The sequence below is a fragment of the Cryptomeria japonica genome, chromosome 2 (assembly GCF_030272615.1).
Source record: "Cryptomeria japonica chromosome 2, Sugi_1.0, whole genome shotgun sequence".
Lineage (NCBI taxonomy): Eukaryota > Viridiplantae > Streptophyta > Pinopsida > Cupressales > Cupressaceae > Cryptomeria > Cryptomeria japonica.
Genome location: NC_081406.1, coordinates 301,998,958 through 302,018,987, shown reverse-complemented (window position 1 = coordinate 302,018,987; position 20,030 = coordinate 301,998,958). Strand labels below are relative to the sequence as shown.

Here is a 20,030-nt window from a genome sequence, read left to right as displayed (position 1 = left end):
ATCTTTTCTAGTATTTCTATATGGTCTTCTCTGTTGTAGGATTTGGCCAATATGTCATCCACATAGTCTTCCATGAATGTATGCATCATGTCATGAAATATTCTCACCGTATCTCTCTGATATGTAGCGCCCGCGTTCTTTAGTCCAAAGGGCATGATGTTCCAGCAAAAGTTACCCCACGGACATGTGAAAGCTATCTTTTCTTGATCTTCAGGTGCTATTTCAATCTAATTGTATCTGGAGAAGAAATCCATTAGCGAGGAGTGTCTAATAGTTAAGTCCACAATGATGTCAATGTTGGGCAAAGGAAAGTCATCCTTTGGACATGCATTATTAAGATCTCTAAATTTTATGCATAACTTTGATACTCTTATCCGGTTTGGAAACAGGAATGATGTTTGATACCCATTGAGGATATGTTATAGGCCTGACGAATCCTACATCCAGTAATTTCTTTAGTTTTTCTTTTACCAGGAGAGCGATATGTGGATGCATCTTCCTTAATTTTTGTTTAACCGATTTGGCTCTTGGACTGACATTTAAGTGATGCATAATAAGATTTGGATCCAACCCTGGCATGTCTGCATATGACTAGGCAAAATTGATTTGTCGTCGTTTGAAGAATTCCATATATTGCTGCATTTTTTGCTCTAAAAGTTGTTGGATGTAGGATCTTTGGTTGCTCTGTTGTGCCAATGTTAATTACCTCTATTGGTCTGATCAAAATGGATGACCTTTCTTGATAGTGCTCAGGTAGAGTGTCAAATATCCCATATTTTGGTGCCTCGAGGAGGTTTTCATTGTTAGATGTGTCCTTTCTTTTTACTTTTTCATGATCTAATGTTGCCAAAAATGGTTTTCAACATTAGACCTGATATTTTTTTCTTTATTTTCCTTTTTGCGACTTGGAGATTTGGCACCCTCTTGACTAGAAGATGCGTTACTCAAATTCCTAGTGACAGTTGTTATGGGTTCAATTACATTAAGATATATGGATATGGCATGGTCACTAGGAAAGGTATCAATGTCAGTACGACTATCATTTTCCCAATCAATAAGTTCAAGGTGGAGTAGAGGTAAGGGATCTTCAGGATAAGATGCTTTGAGGGTATTTAGGGTCATGATTGAGCTATCAAAGTTTTTTGATATATAGGTCCATGTCTAGAACGGTACTCTCATCAGAATGATCTCACACAAGGAGTTCATGATCATCCTCGATTAAGTCAAAGTCATCCAAATGTGATTCTAGTTCAAGTGCGCTAGTTCCTAATGTTTGTCTGGCATACTTGTGAACTAAATCGACTCCTACATCTTCTTCAAAGAATTTTTCTTCAGTTGATCCTTCAAAATGATAGGAATCTTATTCCCATTCATTAGAATATGTCTCACTTGCAGCTTGCAATCTATAGATTTGTTCATATAGTGTTTGATTTTTTTCTTTTTTTTTTTTCTTTCTATATCTTTTCTTCTTTCATATTCAACTTCTGAACTAAGATTGAGTTCTATCAGCCTTCTTATCAACTCTCTTTGATTTGTACTAGGTTCTTTCTTATTTTGATTAAGAATTAATGCTACTTCGGAGGTATTATTGGTTTGTTTCTCCTATTGATTAGGAGTTTGCTTCTTTTTCCATTTCATTTTTTTTTGTGCTTGTTGCTTGGTAGTTGCTTCTTCCCTTTCAATTGCAAGTTGTCCTTTTCTGTTTACATATTCTTCTTCTTGTTGGTTAGAAAATGTGTTTTCCGGTAAAGTAACCTCTCCATACCCTAAGCCTAATTTGTCTGTAGTCTGTTGAGTATGAGGTTGGATAGGTTTTGTGATACCTTATTGTCGCTTTCCTATAGAACCTGTTCCAATGTATCTCATTTTTTGAAGAATGTTAAATCCCTTTCCATATTTTTCCATGGGTATTTGGAAATTGTTGATCTTTTGTTGGACGTATTCATCTTTGTATAGCCACTATAGAATATCTTTGTCTTTTGTTTCCTCTAATAAGGTTCCAACACTAACAAATGCCCCATCAAATATTGGGAGATGTTTTCAATTCGTTGTTGTTTAGAATTTGATGGTTTTCCATAGGATTTAGGAGAAAGTGGTAGTTGCGATATTGAATATTCTCCGTTCCCTTGATCTCTTAGCTGCATTTGATTTTCCATACTTGATAAAATTGAAGAAAATGATTTTTCTTTGTTTTGTGTGTTCAAAGATTATGCTTCCCTATTATGAGGAACAATGACCTCTTGAGCTGGTTTTAGATGACTGCAGTATTGAAATGGATTTGAATCTACTGAGATAGTAATTTCCTGTCCATTGTAGGGAAATTTTAGGCACTAATGATATGTTGATGGAACATCTTGTATGTCATGTATCCAAGGTCTTCCCAGGAGTATGTCATATGATAAGTCCAAGTCTATAACTTGGCATGGTATGTCTTTCTGCAAAGGTCCCACTCTGATAGGTAATATCACAATTCCTTTAGAGGAATGTTCTCTTCATCATAGGCTTTCATAGTGATCTTTTTTCGGGAATCAACTATGTCTTCTGAATAACCTAGAGCACGGACAAGACTCAATGAACAAATGTTTAAGAAAGATCCTTCACCTATTAGGACACGTTTAACTCATGTCTTATGAATGAGAACTTCGATATCCAAGGGAGCATTATGGGGATGTTGCAAGGACATGTCGTCTTCTTCATTGAATGATAAGCAATGAGGGTTTGTGAGGTGTCCCACCATGGTTTGGAATTGATCTATATCAAGATCTTTGGACACTCTTGTATCTACTAGTTCTCTTTCTATAATTTCTTTGTGTGCAGGTGAAAGCTTTAAAATTTCTAAGATGGATATTTGCATGAGCGTTTTCTACAATTGATCCACTAGGTTGTATTGTTTTGCAGTGGATGACGTGTTTGTTGTAGGACATAACAAAACCACTTTGGATTTGCTTCATGTGATAGCATGATAGGATTCGTGATGTTGTTTCTCTTTGACCACGATCACATTTACCATATTATCATATGCATGAGCATAGTTTACCTTTTCTTTACCTTTATCATGATGCATTGTTGATGATTCCCCCTTCTCATAGTTAGGAAGTGGAGTTTTGAAATCCGTATGAGATCCATTTGTCTTATGTCCATCCACAGTTATTACTCCATTATCAATCAAGTCTTGGATGACATGTTTCAATTTGTGATAACTATCTATGTGATGTCCTTTTTTTCGATGGAAATTGCAATAATGGTTGTCATTCCACCAAGGGGGTTTTATTTGAGGTTCATAGTTTCTTTCTTCTGGTAAAGTAATTAATTTTTTTGCGAGAAGCGTCTTTAATGTGGATCCAAGTAGTTCACCAATGTTTGTAAATTTCTTTCGAAAGAAATTTTTGATAGTTGCTCTTTGGTGATTGTTGTTTTGTTGAGCCACTGTTGAGTGATTAGATAACTTAAAAATCAGTTGTTTTGGTTTTACATTGTTTATCTACTATTCCATCGTTGACGATATTATAATTTCTATTCCAAAACATTGGCTTGTCATTGTTGTTGTTGTTAGTGTTGTTAGGAGGATGAGCTCCTTCTTTGTATATCCTTAATTCACATTTCTTTATCATGACTTCCTCCATTTTGATTCCATTATCAATCATATTTCTAAAAATTTGATGTCCTTGCATTTTTAGATGATAACTCATTTGATCATTTAGGTTGTCAATGAATATGTCCATTTTTCATACTCTGGCATTGTACGAGGATATCGTGAAGCTAACCGTCTCCACCTCTGTAGAAACGTCATGAAAGGTTCTCCACTATTTTGTTTAGCATTACAGAGGTCTAGCATTGTTACTTCATGTTGTATGTTACAAGAATATTGTGAAACAAACTTATCCACCAATTATGAGAATGATCTGATTCCGGGTGGAAGTTTGGAGAACCATTCCATAGCTAGTCTAGTTAAGCTTTTTGGAAATAATCTCATCAAGTAGCTATACTCATGTGCAAACTCCATACTCATTGTGCACAATTCTCGGATATGATCTTGGGGATCAATGCTTCCATCATATTTTTCATATCTAGGAGATTCACAACCTATAGGAAATGGTATCTTGTTTAGATTTATGTCAAATGGATAAGGATAAATTTCTTGAAGTGAGTATCTTTTAACATTTCCTCTCTGCATATCTTGAATTTGTGTTTGCAAAGTTTGTATTTGTTGCGTAAGAGTTGTGATAGGATTTTCAACATGATTCATTCTTACATAACCATGACTGTGTTTTCTAGGAGGATCTTGATCTCTTCTTGTATCATCTCTACCCCTTCTTGTGTCCTCATTAGATTTGACATGGTTGAGAATTTCTACGTCATCTTCCTTAGGAATGAAAGTTTCCTCATTATTTCTTGTGTTATCAGGAATTGATGTGTCGTTAATTTTGAGACCAAAAATATCTTCATATTGGTCATTATTAGGGGAAGATTCACTTCTCTTTTGTGCCAATTTGCTTACGTCAAAATCTTGGGGGAGTGTAGTACCAGATTTTGCTAACATTAGGAAATATTTTTCTTTTTCTCCCTCCAATATTTTCTTCCATAAATTTATCGAATTGAAGGTCTTTTTTGATGTCTTTGATATGTTATGTTATTTCCTCTTCAAATTGTATTTCATTTTTGTGTTCCATGTTTCTACGATCTTCAGTTATTTCAAATGTTTCGATTTCTGCTTCTGCGATCTTTTGTCTCTGCACTCTAGTTAAAATGAGCATACACGCGTGTAGGATATCATGCAAGGATTCGATTGTCTAAACGTTTTGATATGTGATCAAATGTCAATGTAGATACTATATAATGATAGGATATGAAAAGATAATTCAAGTGTTTAAAATTTTTCAAGTTTGAGCTTCGGTTTTGGAGTGCAATGATGATGATTTTGATAAAACCAAGTCCAATAGGAACGATATATCCTACGATGTGGGACAAGGTTATCCTAACCAACCGTTGTAGTTTCATGATAGAGGATGATAGATTCTGATGACAAACTATGTTTGAGTGATCAGTTTATGAAGGGTTGATAATGCACTTTGAGATGTTTAGATCTTGAACTTGTTGAAGGTGAATACTTGAAAATCTTGAGGTGTTTAGTTTTGGAATCTGATTTGACAGATGATAACTTGACCAAGTGAACCAATAAGACAATATAAGCACCAAATGATAGATATTTAGGTGTTTATGCTCACTACAAATTGACCAATCAAATATGACAGATCTTAAAAAGACGTGCAAGAAGACAACTCTGGACAAACAAAGAGAGAAATTCGTACAACAGTCTATATAGCTTTAGACGATAATTTAGACCAACCCATATTATAAACTAGGAATCTAGCACGACAAAATACAAACTTGTACGATCTTTCTCACAGAACCATACGACAAAAGATAATATAAAATACTCTGCTAAGATGATCTTGTACGACAATTCCTATTGAACAAAATGATAAACTAGAGGTCTCGTATGCCAATTCTTACTGAGCCATACAATAAACATGATGCCTCGTATGAAAAAACACAAACTCGTATGAATTAGGATAGAAAAAAGACAAAAATGTTATTTGGACAGATTTTTTATCAATGAAGTTTGATGTTTTGCTTCTATTTTCCAATTTTAGATGTCTCATTTTCTTGTTTCAGGGATGAAGGCACAAAAAATCGTGATATGATAAGTGATTTCAAGCACAACATGCTAAGTCCTAAGGAAGTTGGTTGAGAGAGAAAACCTTTGCTTGCAGACTCAGGTACACACCCAATAGATAATCAGAATATGGCCGTTGAGTCTCACGCAATGGATTCTCAATGTCGTATTATCCGATTCCAAACGCTAATGGGGGCACAATATGGCAAGTATCTTGGGAGAGTTACTATCTCTCTTTCACAAAGATTATCCCCCTTTCAGAGGTGAATCGGGTAGCTTCTATCTTAGGGTTCTTAGTAAGGGTTTCCATTTGAAATTACCCCTTGCAGTCACGCAAGCGCGATTGAGGCCTATAGCCCAACAAGGTACCAAAACAAGAAGTAGTCATGCAAGCGTGATTGAGACCATGAGGCCCTACTAAATGCATGATATAAGAGATATCAAAAGAGAAAACTCAAATAATCTCATCCTCCGAGACTTTAATCCTGAGAGGCCTATTTCTTAGAGTGAGTCGGAAAGCTTAGGTCTAGTTGTACTCACTTGGGTCGTTCTCACAGGGTGCTTACTTTTTCCCACTGTGACAGGCCTGCTAAAGGTAATCAAATCTTAAACATAGAAGCACTTCAAGGGTCAGGATTTTTGATTGTCCAAATGGACAAGAGCATACTCTCCTACCTTTTAGACAATTTCTCAAGCATAGAAAAAAAGATGTTCATTTACCATTATCAAAAATAAGTGTGCCTAAAAAACTTAAAGAAGACATAAAGTTTGGTTGATTCCTCTTAGGAAACTTGCAAAACAAATACGTTAGTAGTTACTTTGTTTTGATGAAACGAACTTTGACAAGTGTAATATTTGACCATTGTCTTGCAAAAACTAGTTAGGTTGTTGAAAAGATCACAAACAAACCAAGGTTAGCATTAGTAATAATCAAATTGAGGCATGAAAACCCTAAAATGCAAGCTATTTTAAAAATCTGATCGTACAACGATTCTCACATGCTCGTACAACAATGCAAACGAGATCGTACAAGATAGAAAGGGAACTCATACAAAATTCTAAATCAAACCCAACCAGAAACCTATGAGATTGAAAATTTGATGATGTTAAGAGGCCAAAAATGAGATTTCATGGTGGGTGCCAAAATGTTGTGCGTGTGAAGTAGGGTACCTGCAGCTGCAACACAAACACTCAATAGATCATTACAAGAATGATTAGAAAATTGAAATCGAATGAAAGATAAACCATGACAAAATGACCTGTCGCCTGCTAAGAGATGTGAGTGTGGATTTTCTCTAGATCTGGATAAGCAATCCCAGTGACTTGACTACATCTAGACAGAGGATTTAAAATGATGATGATATGCAGACTAGATGAGATTGATTATGATAGATTGATCCAAGAGTCTAATTAGCTAATGATATGCATGATTAAGCTATGATGATGATGCAATTAAGCTAGAAAATGATTTATTAAGATACATGATTCAACAATTATGCTAGAAAATGATCAAATTAAACTAGATCTAAAATGCAATTGCCTATAACAACAATGATCAAATAATATTATAAAATGGATAATACCTATAATAACAATGCCTAAATTGATATGAGATGGGATCCTTTGTGCTCCAAAATGGGGGATATTTATAGGATTTTCAAGGCCAAGGGTGAGGTGGCATGAATCAATGGTCAAGATTGAGTCTGAAGATATCAAGGGTGAAATTGGAGGAGGTTGGAGAAGAAGTTGGAGGAAGAGACACTTGTCATCTCTGTGGTGACAAGTGTCAAGGAGCCTTGGTCATGAGAGGGCAAGTGTCCAAGGGAGGAGACATGTGGCCAAAGTGCCATGTGTCTCAAGGGGAGAATATCCAACCCATAGGAGGTTAGGATAAGGAGATTAGGATGTGCAAGATAGGATAGGGTTAGTTAAACCCAAGGTTAGGTGGAATGGTTGAGGTTGGGGGGATGATTAGGTTAGGTGGTTAGAAGTTAGGAGGCATGTGGGTAATTTGAATTTAAAAATTCAAATAATAGGAAAAGACTAATTAATTTTCAACAACTCATAAATTGATTTGTTTTAATTAATTAGGGGATTAGAAGAAATGAATTTAATGGGGGGAGGATTAATTAATTTGGATTAATTAATTAAAGGGAACTATTGAGATGAACCTATTAGATAAATCCTTAGATTTATTAATAAGTAGATGAATGGGAGAATTTAATCAAATTGCTTATGAATTCAATCAAATTGGGAAGGGTGATTAATTAAATAATTGCTTATTCAATTAATTATCTTTAGACCATTTTTTAGGTGTATACAATAATAAGTTGTAGGTGGGAAAGTTTGGACCTTGTAATATCCTGAGGAAATTTAGTTCTGAAAATGCATATGAAGTGGAGTTACCTGATACCTGGGGTATTTCACCTATTTTCAACATTGTAGACCTACATCAATACCATGAGGCAGAATTCAGTGAAGACAATGCAACAGACTTGGAGAAGTCGATGCCCCAGAAGGTACCAAACTAGATTGAAGAGGTTTTGGATAGCATAATTGTGCATAGCACCCAAGGAAAATGATACAAAGGGTATCTTGTGAAATGGAAGGACATACTAGTTGAAGACTCATCATGGATTTATCAGGATAAGGTAGACCATCTTAGTTTTTATCTATCCCCCGCAAAGTGAGGGAATCATTTTTTCTATCAACCCTGGATGTCTGATGCAGGAGCATCCTTGGTTCTTGGCAATCTTGCATCATCCAAAAATATTTCATTTATTTATTTTCTATTCAATCTGGCTTTGCACTTTCAAAATTTCATTTTGTGTGTTACCACATTTGCTCACTAGATCTTGCAGAGATGGATTTTGTTCACAGACATATTCATCTACTTTATCCTAGGTCTGCGAGTCATTTGGATCTTTTTTTGGCAAGTTATCACTTTCAGAATGTGGGACAATTTTCTGGCATGTGCACTGTAGCTTCTTGGACCTATTTGCTAATGGAGAATATTGTAGATCATTTCTATAGATTGCAGAGCCTAATTTCGTATCCTCCAATGTTTCTTGATTTATGGCCGACCTTCCCTGGGATCCGCACATCATTGTATGTTTTTTCTGGAGGAATTATTTTGTTAGAGGCCAACTTAGTTGTTATACATGTTACACCTTCTTCATCGACAATTATTTTCATATTTGGTTGATGCGGATCATCCTAGAGCTATGATTATAATATAAATCAATGTAACTAAGTATATAGAATTCAGATATTTATATGTAGAAGATTAAGAGATCTAGAGTTAGCTCGCATTCTTTCTTGAGCCTAAATATGGTATTTTGAGTATGTTTATGATCAAGCCTGCGTGCCAAACCAAATAGCTCACATGTTGCCGACCAATTCGTATTCCATGATATAATATAAGTTTGATTCTACATTGGCTCCATCACATTGTGTTGCTTCTATTGTGTTTACTCTTACTGCACGATCTAGACTATTCTCCTTAAGGACTCTCATATTGTGACTGCTTCAAGATGATTCCTTCCTCACCCTTATTGAAGATGAAGATAATGTTTGTGAATATTTGCATTTCCTTGATACTTTCTATTTGGCTTCTAGATTGGTGATACAATGACAAAAAACCTAGTGTTAAAGGCAATCCTTTCTCTAGGCCCCTAATTAGATTCTCCAATATTGGTGGAAATGGATTCAGCATGGGGAAATCTTTCAATTTTTGGGCATTCCCTTTGCCTTCCATGGTTCTCCTATGGGCCTATGGAATGTGGTTCTCACGAGAATCAAGAAAAAATTGGCTTTCTAGATTACTAAGCCACTTTTGTTGGCTAGTAAATTCCATATTTGTTATAAAGTTTTTGTTGCTAGCAATTTGTACAACTCTTCCTACTAGGCCCCCTCGAAAGCTTCTTATAATAGGCTTCAAAAGCTTCTTCAAGATTTTTTGTGGGATTTGACAACTGGCCATCTTGGCTTTCACAGAGTTGCTTGGGAGTATTATTGTCTCCCCAGGGAGTTTGGAGGGCTTGGTCTTATTTATACCCAAAAGTTGGGTCTTGCATTATGCATCAAATGGATCATTTGGGCCATCACTCATGATGAAGCCTGGAAATTTATTGTCAAACATTGTATTTCTGTCAAATATCCAACTAATAGGCCCTCATGGAAGAGGATCAAATTTCAAACCCTTCTTGTCATGAAAGATGCTATGCACATTGAAGGCACTTTTGTTGCCAAAAATGTTTGGTGTGCCTAGGAATTTATCAAACCCTAGCTTTGTTGGGATGGAGCTGGATTTAGGGATGGTCTTTCTTTCAATCAGCATAATAATTGATGATCATCTCTCTTTCAGATTCAAAGGATTCCTTTAGCCTGCATTCTTGGGGTTAATGCTCTATGTTTTTACAAGTTCAACATTTGCACCCCTAGGGACTTTTTCTCCAAAGCTATTATGCAACTTTTTTCTTGGGAGGACATGCAAGTCAAGTTTCATCTTGCCCGACCAGATTGACAAAAAATTGACCTTGTCTTATCAACTCTGCCTCTGAGTATGCTACACACGTTGGGCATTCAGTATGCCAAAAACTAGTGGAAAGATTAGAATTGGTTTCCCAACATGCCCTTCTATAATTCTAAGCCCAAGTTGGGTTACCATTTGGTCATGCCTCATTTGCCTCTGGTCTCGACTTTGAATCTTTGATGGCATTTGAAGTTTTCACAACACATATGGCATTGCAAACTTCAAACTGTTTGGTTTTCTATTGTTGAACCTAAGCTAGCTCATTTTTCTTGGTGTGTTATTTTCTAAGGCTTGTTGTTGGGTGCTCAACTGTGGAACTTGGGAGTTCTTGACCCTCAGTATCCATTTTATGGTTAGAGAAACTTTCACCCATCGTTTTTGGTTTTGTCACCGAGCTCAACAATTGTGAAATTGGATTCATGATTTTTTCAATCCTTTTCGACCTAAGCCCTTCACTCAAGGCATATGACTCTTTTGGGGAATTTCCCTCAAATTCCCTACAAAATCACTTAGATTTGGCATGCTTTTAGGGTGGAAATCCTCTTCACATTACATAAGGATAGAAATGTTGTTTAGTTTTCTCACCTCTATTGATATTCATGTTTCTCTTTTTACTAAAGTGTATATTTCTAATAATGTGATTCTTTAGATTCAAGTGCAAGCTAACAAGTTTTCACTCGAGGTAGACTACTTTCAAGTTCTCTTAGATCATTAAGGAAATGCCCCTTGTATGGTAGCATGAGTTCCTTTAGACCCTTTTGCCTCCCATGTCCACTCTTCGCCTTGTGATTGTTTTCTAGCCTAGAGTCGACGACATGACTACAACTCCTGTACTCATCATTCACAACCTCATGGCCCAAGTTTACTCTTTGTCAATCTGATGGTGGTAGCGGCTTCAATCAACATTGATCATCTTTTTTTCCACGTGGTGACTCTGCCTTCAGGTATGGCACGTGGGGTGCTAACTATTTTTTTGGTGGTGATTTTGGTTAGCCAGATACCAACGAAGATAACTCTTGGCCCGACTCTTCCAAAGGGTTCCCACGGCTTGCTCTAGCTATCTCCTTGGGCAAGAAGGAGAATGAGAATGAAGAAACAACTACTAATCAAGTGTGGTCCCTCTTGGGCAACAACCCTGACCTCGTCGATGTATGGGGTCCCAAGGATGATCATGGTCCCCCACCATCTCTTGATGCCACTACTTTAGTTGCTTAGCGAATTATTTTTAGTTATTTCTATTTTTTAGTGCTACTCGTGTTTTTTTTATATTTATTTCTATTTCTAGGAGTTGCCAATATGACTTATGAGGGGTGATCTTGCACCCCCTACCTTTTTTGTGGATAGTGTATTTTAATTTAAATATTAATGAAAATGTCAATTCATCAAAAAAAAATCTTAGTAATCTTCATAACTAAAAGACAGTTGAAAATAAAAATGTTAACATTAAAAACATAATAATTCTTAATATTGCACTTGCACTTTTGGGCATTTTGTAATTATTTTTCTCATTGTCTTGGGCATTCGATCTTCAAACTATTATCTATTCTATATATGTCTTGGTATTATTAATATATTATCCTATCGGCTAATGCCCTTTACCGATCAAAAAAATAATTCTTAATATTGTAGATATTTTTTATTTATCAAGAATTTAAATTATTTAGAATATTTAATTTTTAAAATTGAAAATAATAACATATATAAAAATTATTTTGTTATAAAATATATCATTATTTTAAATAAGTTTTTTCCATAATTTATTAGAAGAAGATTAGAGTGTATTTGAATAAAATGTTGTATAAAATTTTATTATATAATTTTATGTCACATAATATGATCTATTGTCAAGTTGAGAAAAAAACTTAAAATAAGATATAGGCCATGCTCTTTTAAAAAAAGAAAAATGAAGTGGTTGGCGAAAATGAACAAATGTGATTAAAAGGTCTACTTTAATAATCTTAAACATATTAACTTATTGTAGTGATCTTAATTTTATTAATATAATGTTAAATAAAAAATAATGACAAACAAAAACATTCAATAATATTATTAAAAAAAATTAAAAATATATTAATATTGTTAATTTTTTTAATATTATTAGAATGCTAAAGAAATAAACTACAATATGAACCACATAAAATGTCATTATCCATACAATTTATTTGTTTACGCATAATGATGATATGTTACTATGAACACATGTGGCAATGTATGGTGAATCATAACATTCCAAGTATCAATTTATTTATTTAGTGAAAAAATTAATTTTTCTAGCTAAAGATTATTTAATAATTTAATAACTTACTTAATAATTATTTTGTTTTACTTAAATAAATCATGCAATTTTTAAATAATTTTGAACTAAAATAAAATAATTATATATTGATAACTCTAGCATTTTTAAAATAAATGTGCTTAAGATTTTTATATAAGATAACATAGAACCATCATAGGCTTATGTCACAATGAAAGGGCCTTTTTTTAACTCATTATTTATAAAACTAAACATTTCTATTTTTACTAATAAAATAGACAAAAAAAAACCTATTTTCATAAATCACATCAAAAAACAATAATGATGGTACCTAAGACTATCAATAATAGATGCTTTGATGCACATATTTCAATTTACTTTTTTAGTTGATAAAATATAAATGATGTGATTACATTAGAAAAAACTATTAAAATAAACTTAAAACTAAATAATAATTAACATAAAAATATATAAATCTCACCATTACAATTATATACAATATTTTTCGTAATTAAATGTAAACTTATATTTTAGCCTAAGTTAAGATAGCAAACCATATATCTCCGTGCAATAATATATCAATCAATATCATCTCCTATTTCTTTCTCCCTCTCAATCTATATTTTTTAATCTCTACTTCTCCCTATTTGTTTATCTCTCTGTCTCTTCTCTCCCCCCTCTTCTATCTCTTTGTCTTTTCTCCTCCCCCCTCTTCTATCTCTCATTTACCTATCTCTCCATATATCCCTCCCTCATTCTCTTTGTATCACCTGTCTATCTCTACATCTCTACATCTCCATTTTTTTTATCTCCCTTTTCGTCTCCCACTCTATCTTTATATCTACTTTATCTTTCTCTCTCCCCCACCTTATTGAAGGAGGACGACTCTTCCTCTTTCACTCTATCTTTATATCTACCTTTATCTTCCTATCTCCCCTTCCACCCTATTAAAACTTGACGCATTGCGTCTCTTTTAATCTATACAGCTTATTATATCAATTTAATAAAGAATTAATAAATATTGTAGATGCGATTGATGAAGATTAAGAACTATATCCAATTGCTTGTGTTTTATTATGGTCAGAAGTGGTACTAAATAAAAAGACACTACAAGGATAGACCAAAACAAGCCACCCAAGACTGGTATATTTTATAGTCACCAACTGTCGTCTGGTGATCAGAACTTACATGGTGACCTGTTGGAAATTGTATTATGTGGCACACAAGCAGACAAATGGCTGTGGTGACCCGTCAAATTAGTTTTGATTCTCTTACCAGTACAGAATTTAAAAACTGTGATAAAGTGAAAAATTGTTTTTTGTTTGTTTTTTTCATCTCTTCTACAGATGCGATTCAGTATTCTTATGTTATAAACATACAAACAGGCTAAGTAGTTCTTTTGGTTGGACGATGCGCCTTCTTTTGTTGTATCTCTTTTTGTTTTGAATAATTTTTTACCTCTCTTTATTGTCAAGAAATGTGATATATTTGATGATTAAATAAACTGCCAAAAGAATAAAAAACACCAGACATATTATTAATCTATGGAGCTTATTATTTCGAACTAATAAAGAATTGAATATTGTAGATGCGACTGATTGAAGATTAAAAAACTATTGGCATGCTATTAACATATGGGTCCAATTGCTAGTGTTTTATTATGGTCAGAACTAGTACTAAAATAAAAAGGTGCTGCTAGGAGAGACCAAAACAAGTCACCTCAGAGTCGTATATTTTAGAGTCACCAACTGTCGTCTCATGATCAGAACTTACATGGTGGCCTGTTAGAAATTGTATTATGAGGCACAGATGCAGACAAATGGTTGTGCTAAGCCGTCAACATAATTTTGATTCTCTTACCAATACAGAATTTTAAAACTATGATAAAGTGAAAGATTGTTTTTTGTTATGTTTTTTTCATGTCTTCTGCAGAGGCGATTCAGTATTCTTATGTTATAAACATACAAACAGGCTTATTAGCTGGTTGAATTTACTTCCTCCATTCGATCAACCATGGAGAGACGTGATTCAATTCAGAGCCATGAACACGAGAATGATATGTTAAACCCACTCCTCGCCAAGGAGGACAGAGATGTATTTGAGGATGAAGTGAAGTGCAGTGCAGCTCTAATATGGGAGGAAGTAAAGAAACAATGCTGGATAGCAGGGCCCATGGTGTCTGTGAACTTGTTACAGTTCAGCATGCAGGTGATGTCTGTTATGGTGGTAGGGCATTTAGGGGAACTTGCGCTCTCTAGTGCAGCTATTGCTACTTCCTTTGCAAGTTTCTCTGGCTTCAGTGTGCTGGTATGATTTAAAAACTTTGCTTTGCTTTGTTTGCTTTTGTTGTAAGAGTTTATAGTTTGAATACTTTCCTGATATTCTTTCCCTTCTTAAATTCCCCAGAAGAAAAAAGCTTTAGAAATGTTGAGAAATTAAAACATTATCTCAAAATCTGGACTCTTTCAATTCCAGGATTACTGGTGTCCTTAAATGATTAGTTCACTTATTCCTAATGTATATGATTCCATAGATTTTGAACTAGCAAATGGCCATTATAAAGGGTAGCATCATAAGACATGAAATTGCTCTGTTTTATACTGCAACCTATATTCGATAACTTTTTTGGTCCAAATATTTCATACTGATGCACCGCTGAAATAGATAGCTCTAATGATAAAAAGTTAATCAGTCACAATATTTGCTTAAAGGTTTTGAGATGGGGTTGCAAATTAAGTGGACTTTGGAAAATGTGCGACGGAATTGCCTGGGAATATGGTTAATGGTTTGAGTCTGACTGTAAATGGGCCATTCGAGTTCCAATTAGATGGCTGAAAAACATATACTACTTATGAAAATGAGTTGTTATACTTATCCCTTAAATATTATTTTGATAATGATCCACTGTTGAAACATTATATGCTTAAATTTTTTTTATAAGATCCCAAATACAGACTCAAACCATATGGCAGGCTTTTGATGTTTTCAATAGTTTCTGCAGCAGGTACTGATAAATCTATTAATACCTCATCTATGGTTCATTAAGTTAACCTTCAATTCAACTAGAGTTGCTCAGCTGATACAAATGTCGTTACCAATTTTGATCCTGTATTGGACCTTTGAACCTGAGTTCCAAATTTTACAAAACAAAATTTAAAATTTGATCTTGGGGTTGGTAATCTACTTTCATGAATGTAATATGATGCTATAAAGCAAATTGAATAAATCCAAACTAGTTTTTTATCTATCATCCTGTGAAATGAACAGTAGTCTACCTTTTCCTTACATGATGAATTATTGAAAAAGTTTTTGAGGAAACCCAATTAAAAATGTAACTTGATTCGGTCTGCATACCTGCCGCACTGAATTGACTCTAAAAAACATTTTAGCAGTTATTATGATTCACTTCTTTTTGGAGATTGTTGAAGTCTACAGTGAGTATATTCATAGAAGTGAAGATTTAAGTTTGTTTAAAAGCCAGGAATGCAATATTGCATGGAATACCAACTATTTTCTCTTCTATCTGTACAGATGGGAATGGGAAGTACATTGGAAACACTATGTGGACAGGCCTATGGAGCAAAGCAATACCATCAGCTTGGGATTCACGTGCAGAGAGCATTTTTTGCTCTTTTTTGTGTGAGCATACCGATTGCTGTGATGTGGGCTTACATGGGCAACATTCTAATTGCATTTGGGCAGGACCCTCTAATATCCTTTGAAGGAGGGAAATATGCCAGATGGATGATTCCCAGTCTGTTTGCTTATGCAGCCCTTCAACCCCTTCTAAGATTTCTGCAGTCACAAAGCATTGTCTTTCCCACGATGCTATGCTCTGCATTTACTTTGTGTTTGCATGTTCCAATGTGCTGGGTTCTGGTATTTAGAAGTGGATTAGGAAATAAAGGGGCGGCCTTGGCAAACGGCATTTCGAGCTGGCTCAATGTGACACTTCTTTTTCTATATATTAAAATTTCACCTGCATGCAAGAGGACATGGACATCCTTTACAACGGAGGCTTTGCATGATATTAAACATTTTCTCAAGCTTGCCATTCCATCTTCATTCATGATCTGGTATACTACTTCAATCTCTTAGATGCAAAATTTGATGCAAATTATCTACGTACTACATAGCATTTTTGTGGTCAATATACTTCCTTTTAACCCATAGATTGTTTAGTCTCATTAACGTCATTAAAATCTTTCATCTTTTTAACCCTTCCCAATATTCGAAGTTCATGACACGTGATGAATATTTTGTCAAACAGTTAAGATCCATTTTTGTTCATCAGACGATACCACAAGTTGCTAATGATGTATGGCAGATTATTTTAGAATGTTTTTTTAAACTTATTTTGTTAGTTCATTATTCTATGGGTGTCAACAGCTTGCAGTGGTGGTCCTTTGAAATACTTATCATCTTGTCAGGTCTGTTGCCCAATCCAAAACTCGAGACATCAGTTCTTTCAATCTGGTATGTATGTGTAACGTGAGAATTCTAATTAGGAAATGTGATATAAGAAGTTTAATTATAAATGAATCTCAAATTTCAATTAGGGTATTTAATTGCATCTGCTTCATTTTTGTCTGAGCTAGCTTTGAAACTTTGCAGCCTTAACACTTCTTCTATAGCATATATGATTCCATTTGGTTTTAGTGCTGCTGTAAGGTAAGTACATTTTGCAGCTAACTAGTAAATTTCTACTATTTCTGTTACTCATTTATCCTAGTCAACTAAGAATCATTTAACCTATCATGGATTTAATCAAAATCATTTTCAATCAAAAAATTTAACAATGTTCACGCTGCAGTACACGAGTTTCAAATGAACTGGGAGCTGGACGCCCTAATGCTGCCCGCTTAGCAGTGTATGCGGTGTTCTTTATAGCAATCACAGAGGCAGTCATGATAGGATGTCTTTTATTCTCTATACGAAATGTTTGGGGCTATGCTTACAGCAATGAAAAAGAAGTCGTTGATTATATTGCAAGCATGATCCCATTGCTAACAGTCTCATCATTTTTGGATGTAATCCAATGCATTCTTTCAGGTTCATATTACTTTTTATTATCATATTTGGAGCTACAAACAAATTCATCATGAAGTCATGTTAGCATAACAACGCTTTCTGTTTAAGTAATGCTTTTTTTGCAAATAATATTTCAGGCGTTGCCAGAGGATGTGGGTGGCAAAAAGTGGGTGCTTACGTTAATCTTGGGGCATACTACATGGTTGGCATTCCTGTAGCTTTCTTTTTGGCCTTTGTACTACATATTGGTGGCAGGGTCAGTTACCCTTTCTCCACTGATTTGATTTTCAAAGCTCTGAAATTTATGTTTTAAAAGCTAGAAGAGAACTTTGGAAAAAACATCAAAGTTTATCTTACCTGTTAGAGTAGATTTTTTACTGATAAATGATAATCCTCAAAATAGAACTGTTATTGAAATCATAGTCTGATGTTCAACTGGCTAGACCATTCCCGGCAGCACTTTGAGAATATAAGTTATTTTTCACTGTCATAAGGCATGCTATGAAGCAACCATATATAAAGGTGAGACAGGTAACATGCTCATTTCAAAACTGTTGATTTAGAATAGGATGCCAGAATCTAGATATTGCTATTGATAAACTTCTACAAATTAACTGAACTGAGTGTAGGCATGAATCTAACTTCATATTATATCTCATTGTCTAGATTTCTTTGCTACATTTCTAATTGTTCTTCATCTGAATCGTAACTGCTAGGTAAATGCAAACTATTTTCCATCACAACCTTGACTAGTTGTATTTTAACATAAACCATAAAGAAATTGACAAAGTAATAAACGTGGAAGAGACTTGTTCAGAATTTTCCTAGTTCCTTTCCTCTTCGTAATAGTAGAGAAAGCAGGGAAAATGGTGGTGTTTTACAAAGAAGAAAACACAATACTATTTTTTAACATTTTGATTTGTTAATTATACCAAATTTTCATGGATGTTTCAGGGACTCTGGCTCGGAATTATCTGTGGCCTTTTTGTACAATCATTTTTACTATTCCTAGTAACAACATGTATAGGCTGGGAAGAACAAGTAAGTAGCTCCAATTTTAGTATTCTAAAGAGAAAAGTGCAGCAATTGTTGTTTTATATGAGAAAATAAGACATGGATTGTATCCATTTATTTTTCCTGCAATGTAAATTATATGAGGCAGAACTAGAAGAATGAATATCGATGACCCATAGCACAGCCTATAATGAATCTTATTTATATCAGACTGATTTCAAATTTCATTTGAGGTTGAAATGTATCTACATGATTTGACCAGTTTGATTAAATGCACATTACATATATTAATGGAAGGTTTATGTCCACATGCACATAGCATCTAGACCAACAAATTTGTCTATCTTCCTCTTTACAGTCTATGAATTTGACATGAAAATGAATGCTTGCTTTAAATCTAGCTGAATATTATCCATGAATCTAGTAATATTGTTTACTCATATAAACATTGATTCTTACTGGTAGGCAAGAAATGCAAGAGACAGAGTGTATGCGTCATCATTACCCATACTCAGTGATGATATAATAAAGGTATGAACTCTTTTCTGCTTTCAAGAGAAGCCTGATTTTGGAGAAATTAAGAATGGAAAACTCTGTGAGATAAAAGACATGGAAAAAAGCATCGAAAGCAAAATGCTTTCATGTTTCTAAGCTGATTAAATACTGGGAAAATCAATTGATTCATTGTCATGGAATCCTTAACTTATTGTCATGAAAAAAAACAGGACGATAAAAAGTATGAACCTTGATGCTGATAAGTTTTGTAACCAGTTTTCAAGCTCTTGAAGAACAAAGTCGATTTTTGGCTGCCTTCAGCTATAAAATGCGACAGGGTACTCCAGCTGTAAAGGCAATGCCATTATTAAATGAGACAGTTTCCTTAATTTATTTAATAGTGCTGGAAAGAGTGGCTTCATTGTCGGAGATTGGTGATAAGAAAAACTGATCAAATTATGATAAAATTCAAATCAATGTTCACAAGGACCATTGTAATCTTCTTCTCTAATGTGCTGTTATGCGTCATTATTTTCATTTATTTTCATTGAGAAGTCTTTTGTAATGTCTTAGGGATTTTTATTTTAGTTTTATTCAGTGTGATAATGTTTTGTATTATTATCAATATGTTTTTTGACGAGGCTTTGTATTAGTATCTGGATTGTTGACTATGTATTATAGATGTATTTGTTGTGTCTTTAATATGTTTGGATTATTGTATTAGTTCTATTTTACTATTTTAATTATATATATGATATAGATGTGTTCATCATAATTGATTCAGGATTCTAGATTATTAGTAATTTCTACATCTTTATGTCCATTTCATGCTTAACATAGATGATTTCTAGTTAAATGTGATGATTTAAGGATTCATTTGGATATTATGTTATTTTGGGTGTTTGTTGCACTTGCTTGGCTATTCTTTAATGGTGCTACTATTTCGCTTGAGTGTGCAAAGTACGATACTTTCTTTCCCCACTAATAATCAATTTAGAAAAAACAGGTTTGATAAAGTCTTTCTC

The 20,030-nt window shown here is 34.2% G+C and overlaps 1 protein-coding gene across 1 annotated transcript; it reads left to right on the top strand.

Annotated features, from left to right (window-relative positions):
* The first annotated feature begins 14,436 nt into the window (after positions 1 to 14,436).
* On the top strand, positions 14,437 to 19,572 carry LOC131075340 (protein DETOXIFICATION 16-like). The gene is made up of 9 exons (XM_058012156.2): positions 14,437 to 14,772; positions 15,997 to 16,541; positions 16,855 to 16,941; positions 17,080 to 17,136; positions 17,279 to 17,517; positions 17,634 to 17,752; positions 18,451 to 18,537; positions 18,976 to 19,041; positions 19,236 to 19,572. The coding sequence occupies exons 1-9, from the start codon at positions 14,479 to 14,481 to the stop codon at positions 19,257 to 19,259; spliced, it is 1,518 nt and encodes a 505-aa protein (XP_057868139.2). The 5' UTR covers positions 14,437 to 14,478; the 3' UTR covers positions 19,260 to 19,572.
* The last annotated feature ends 458 nt before the right edge of the window (positions 19,573 to 20,030 follow it).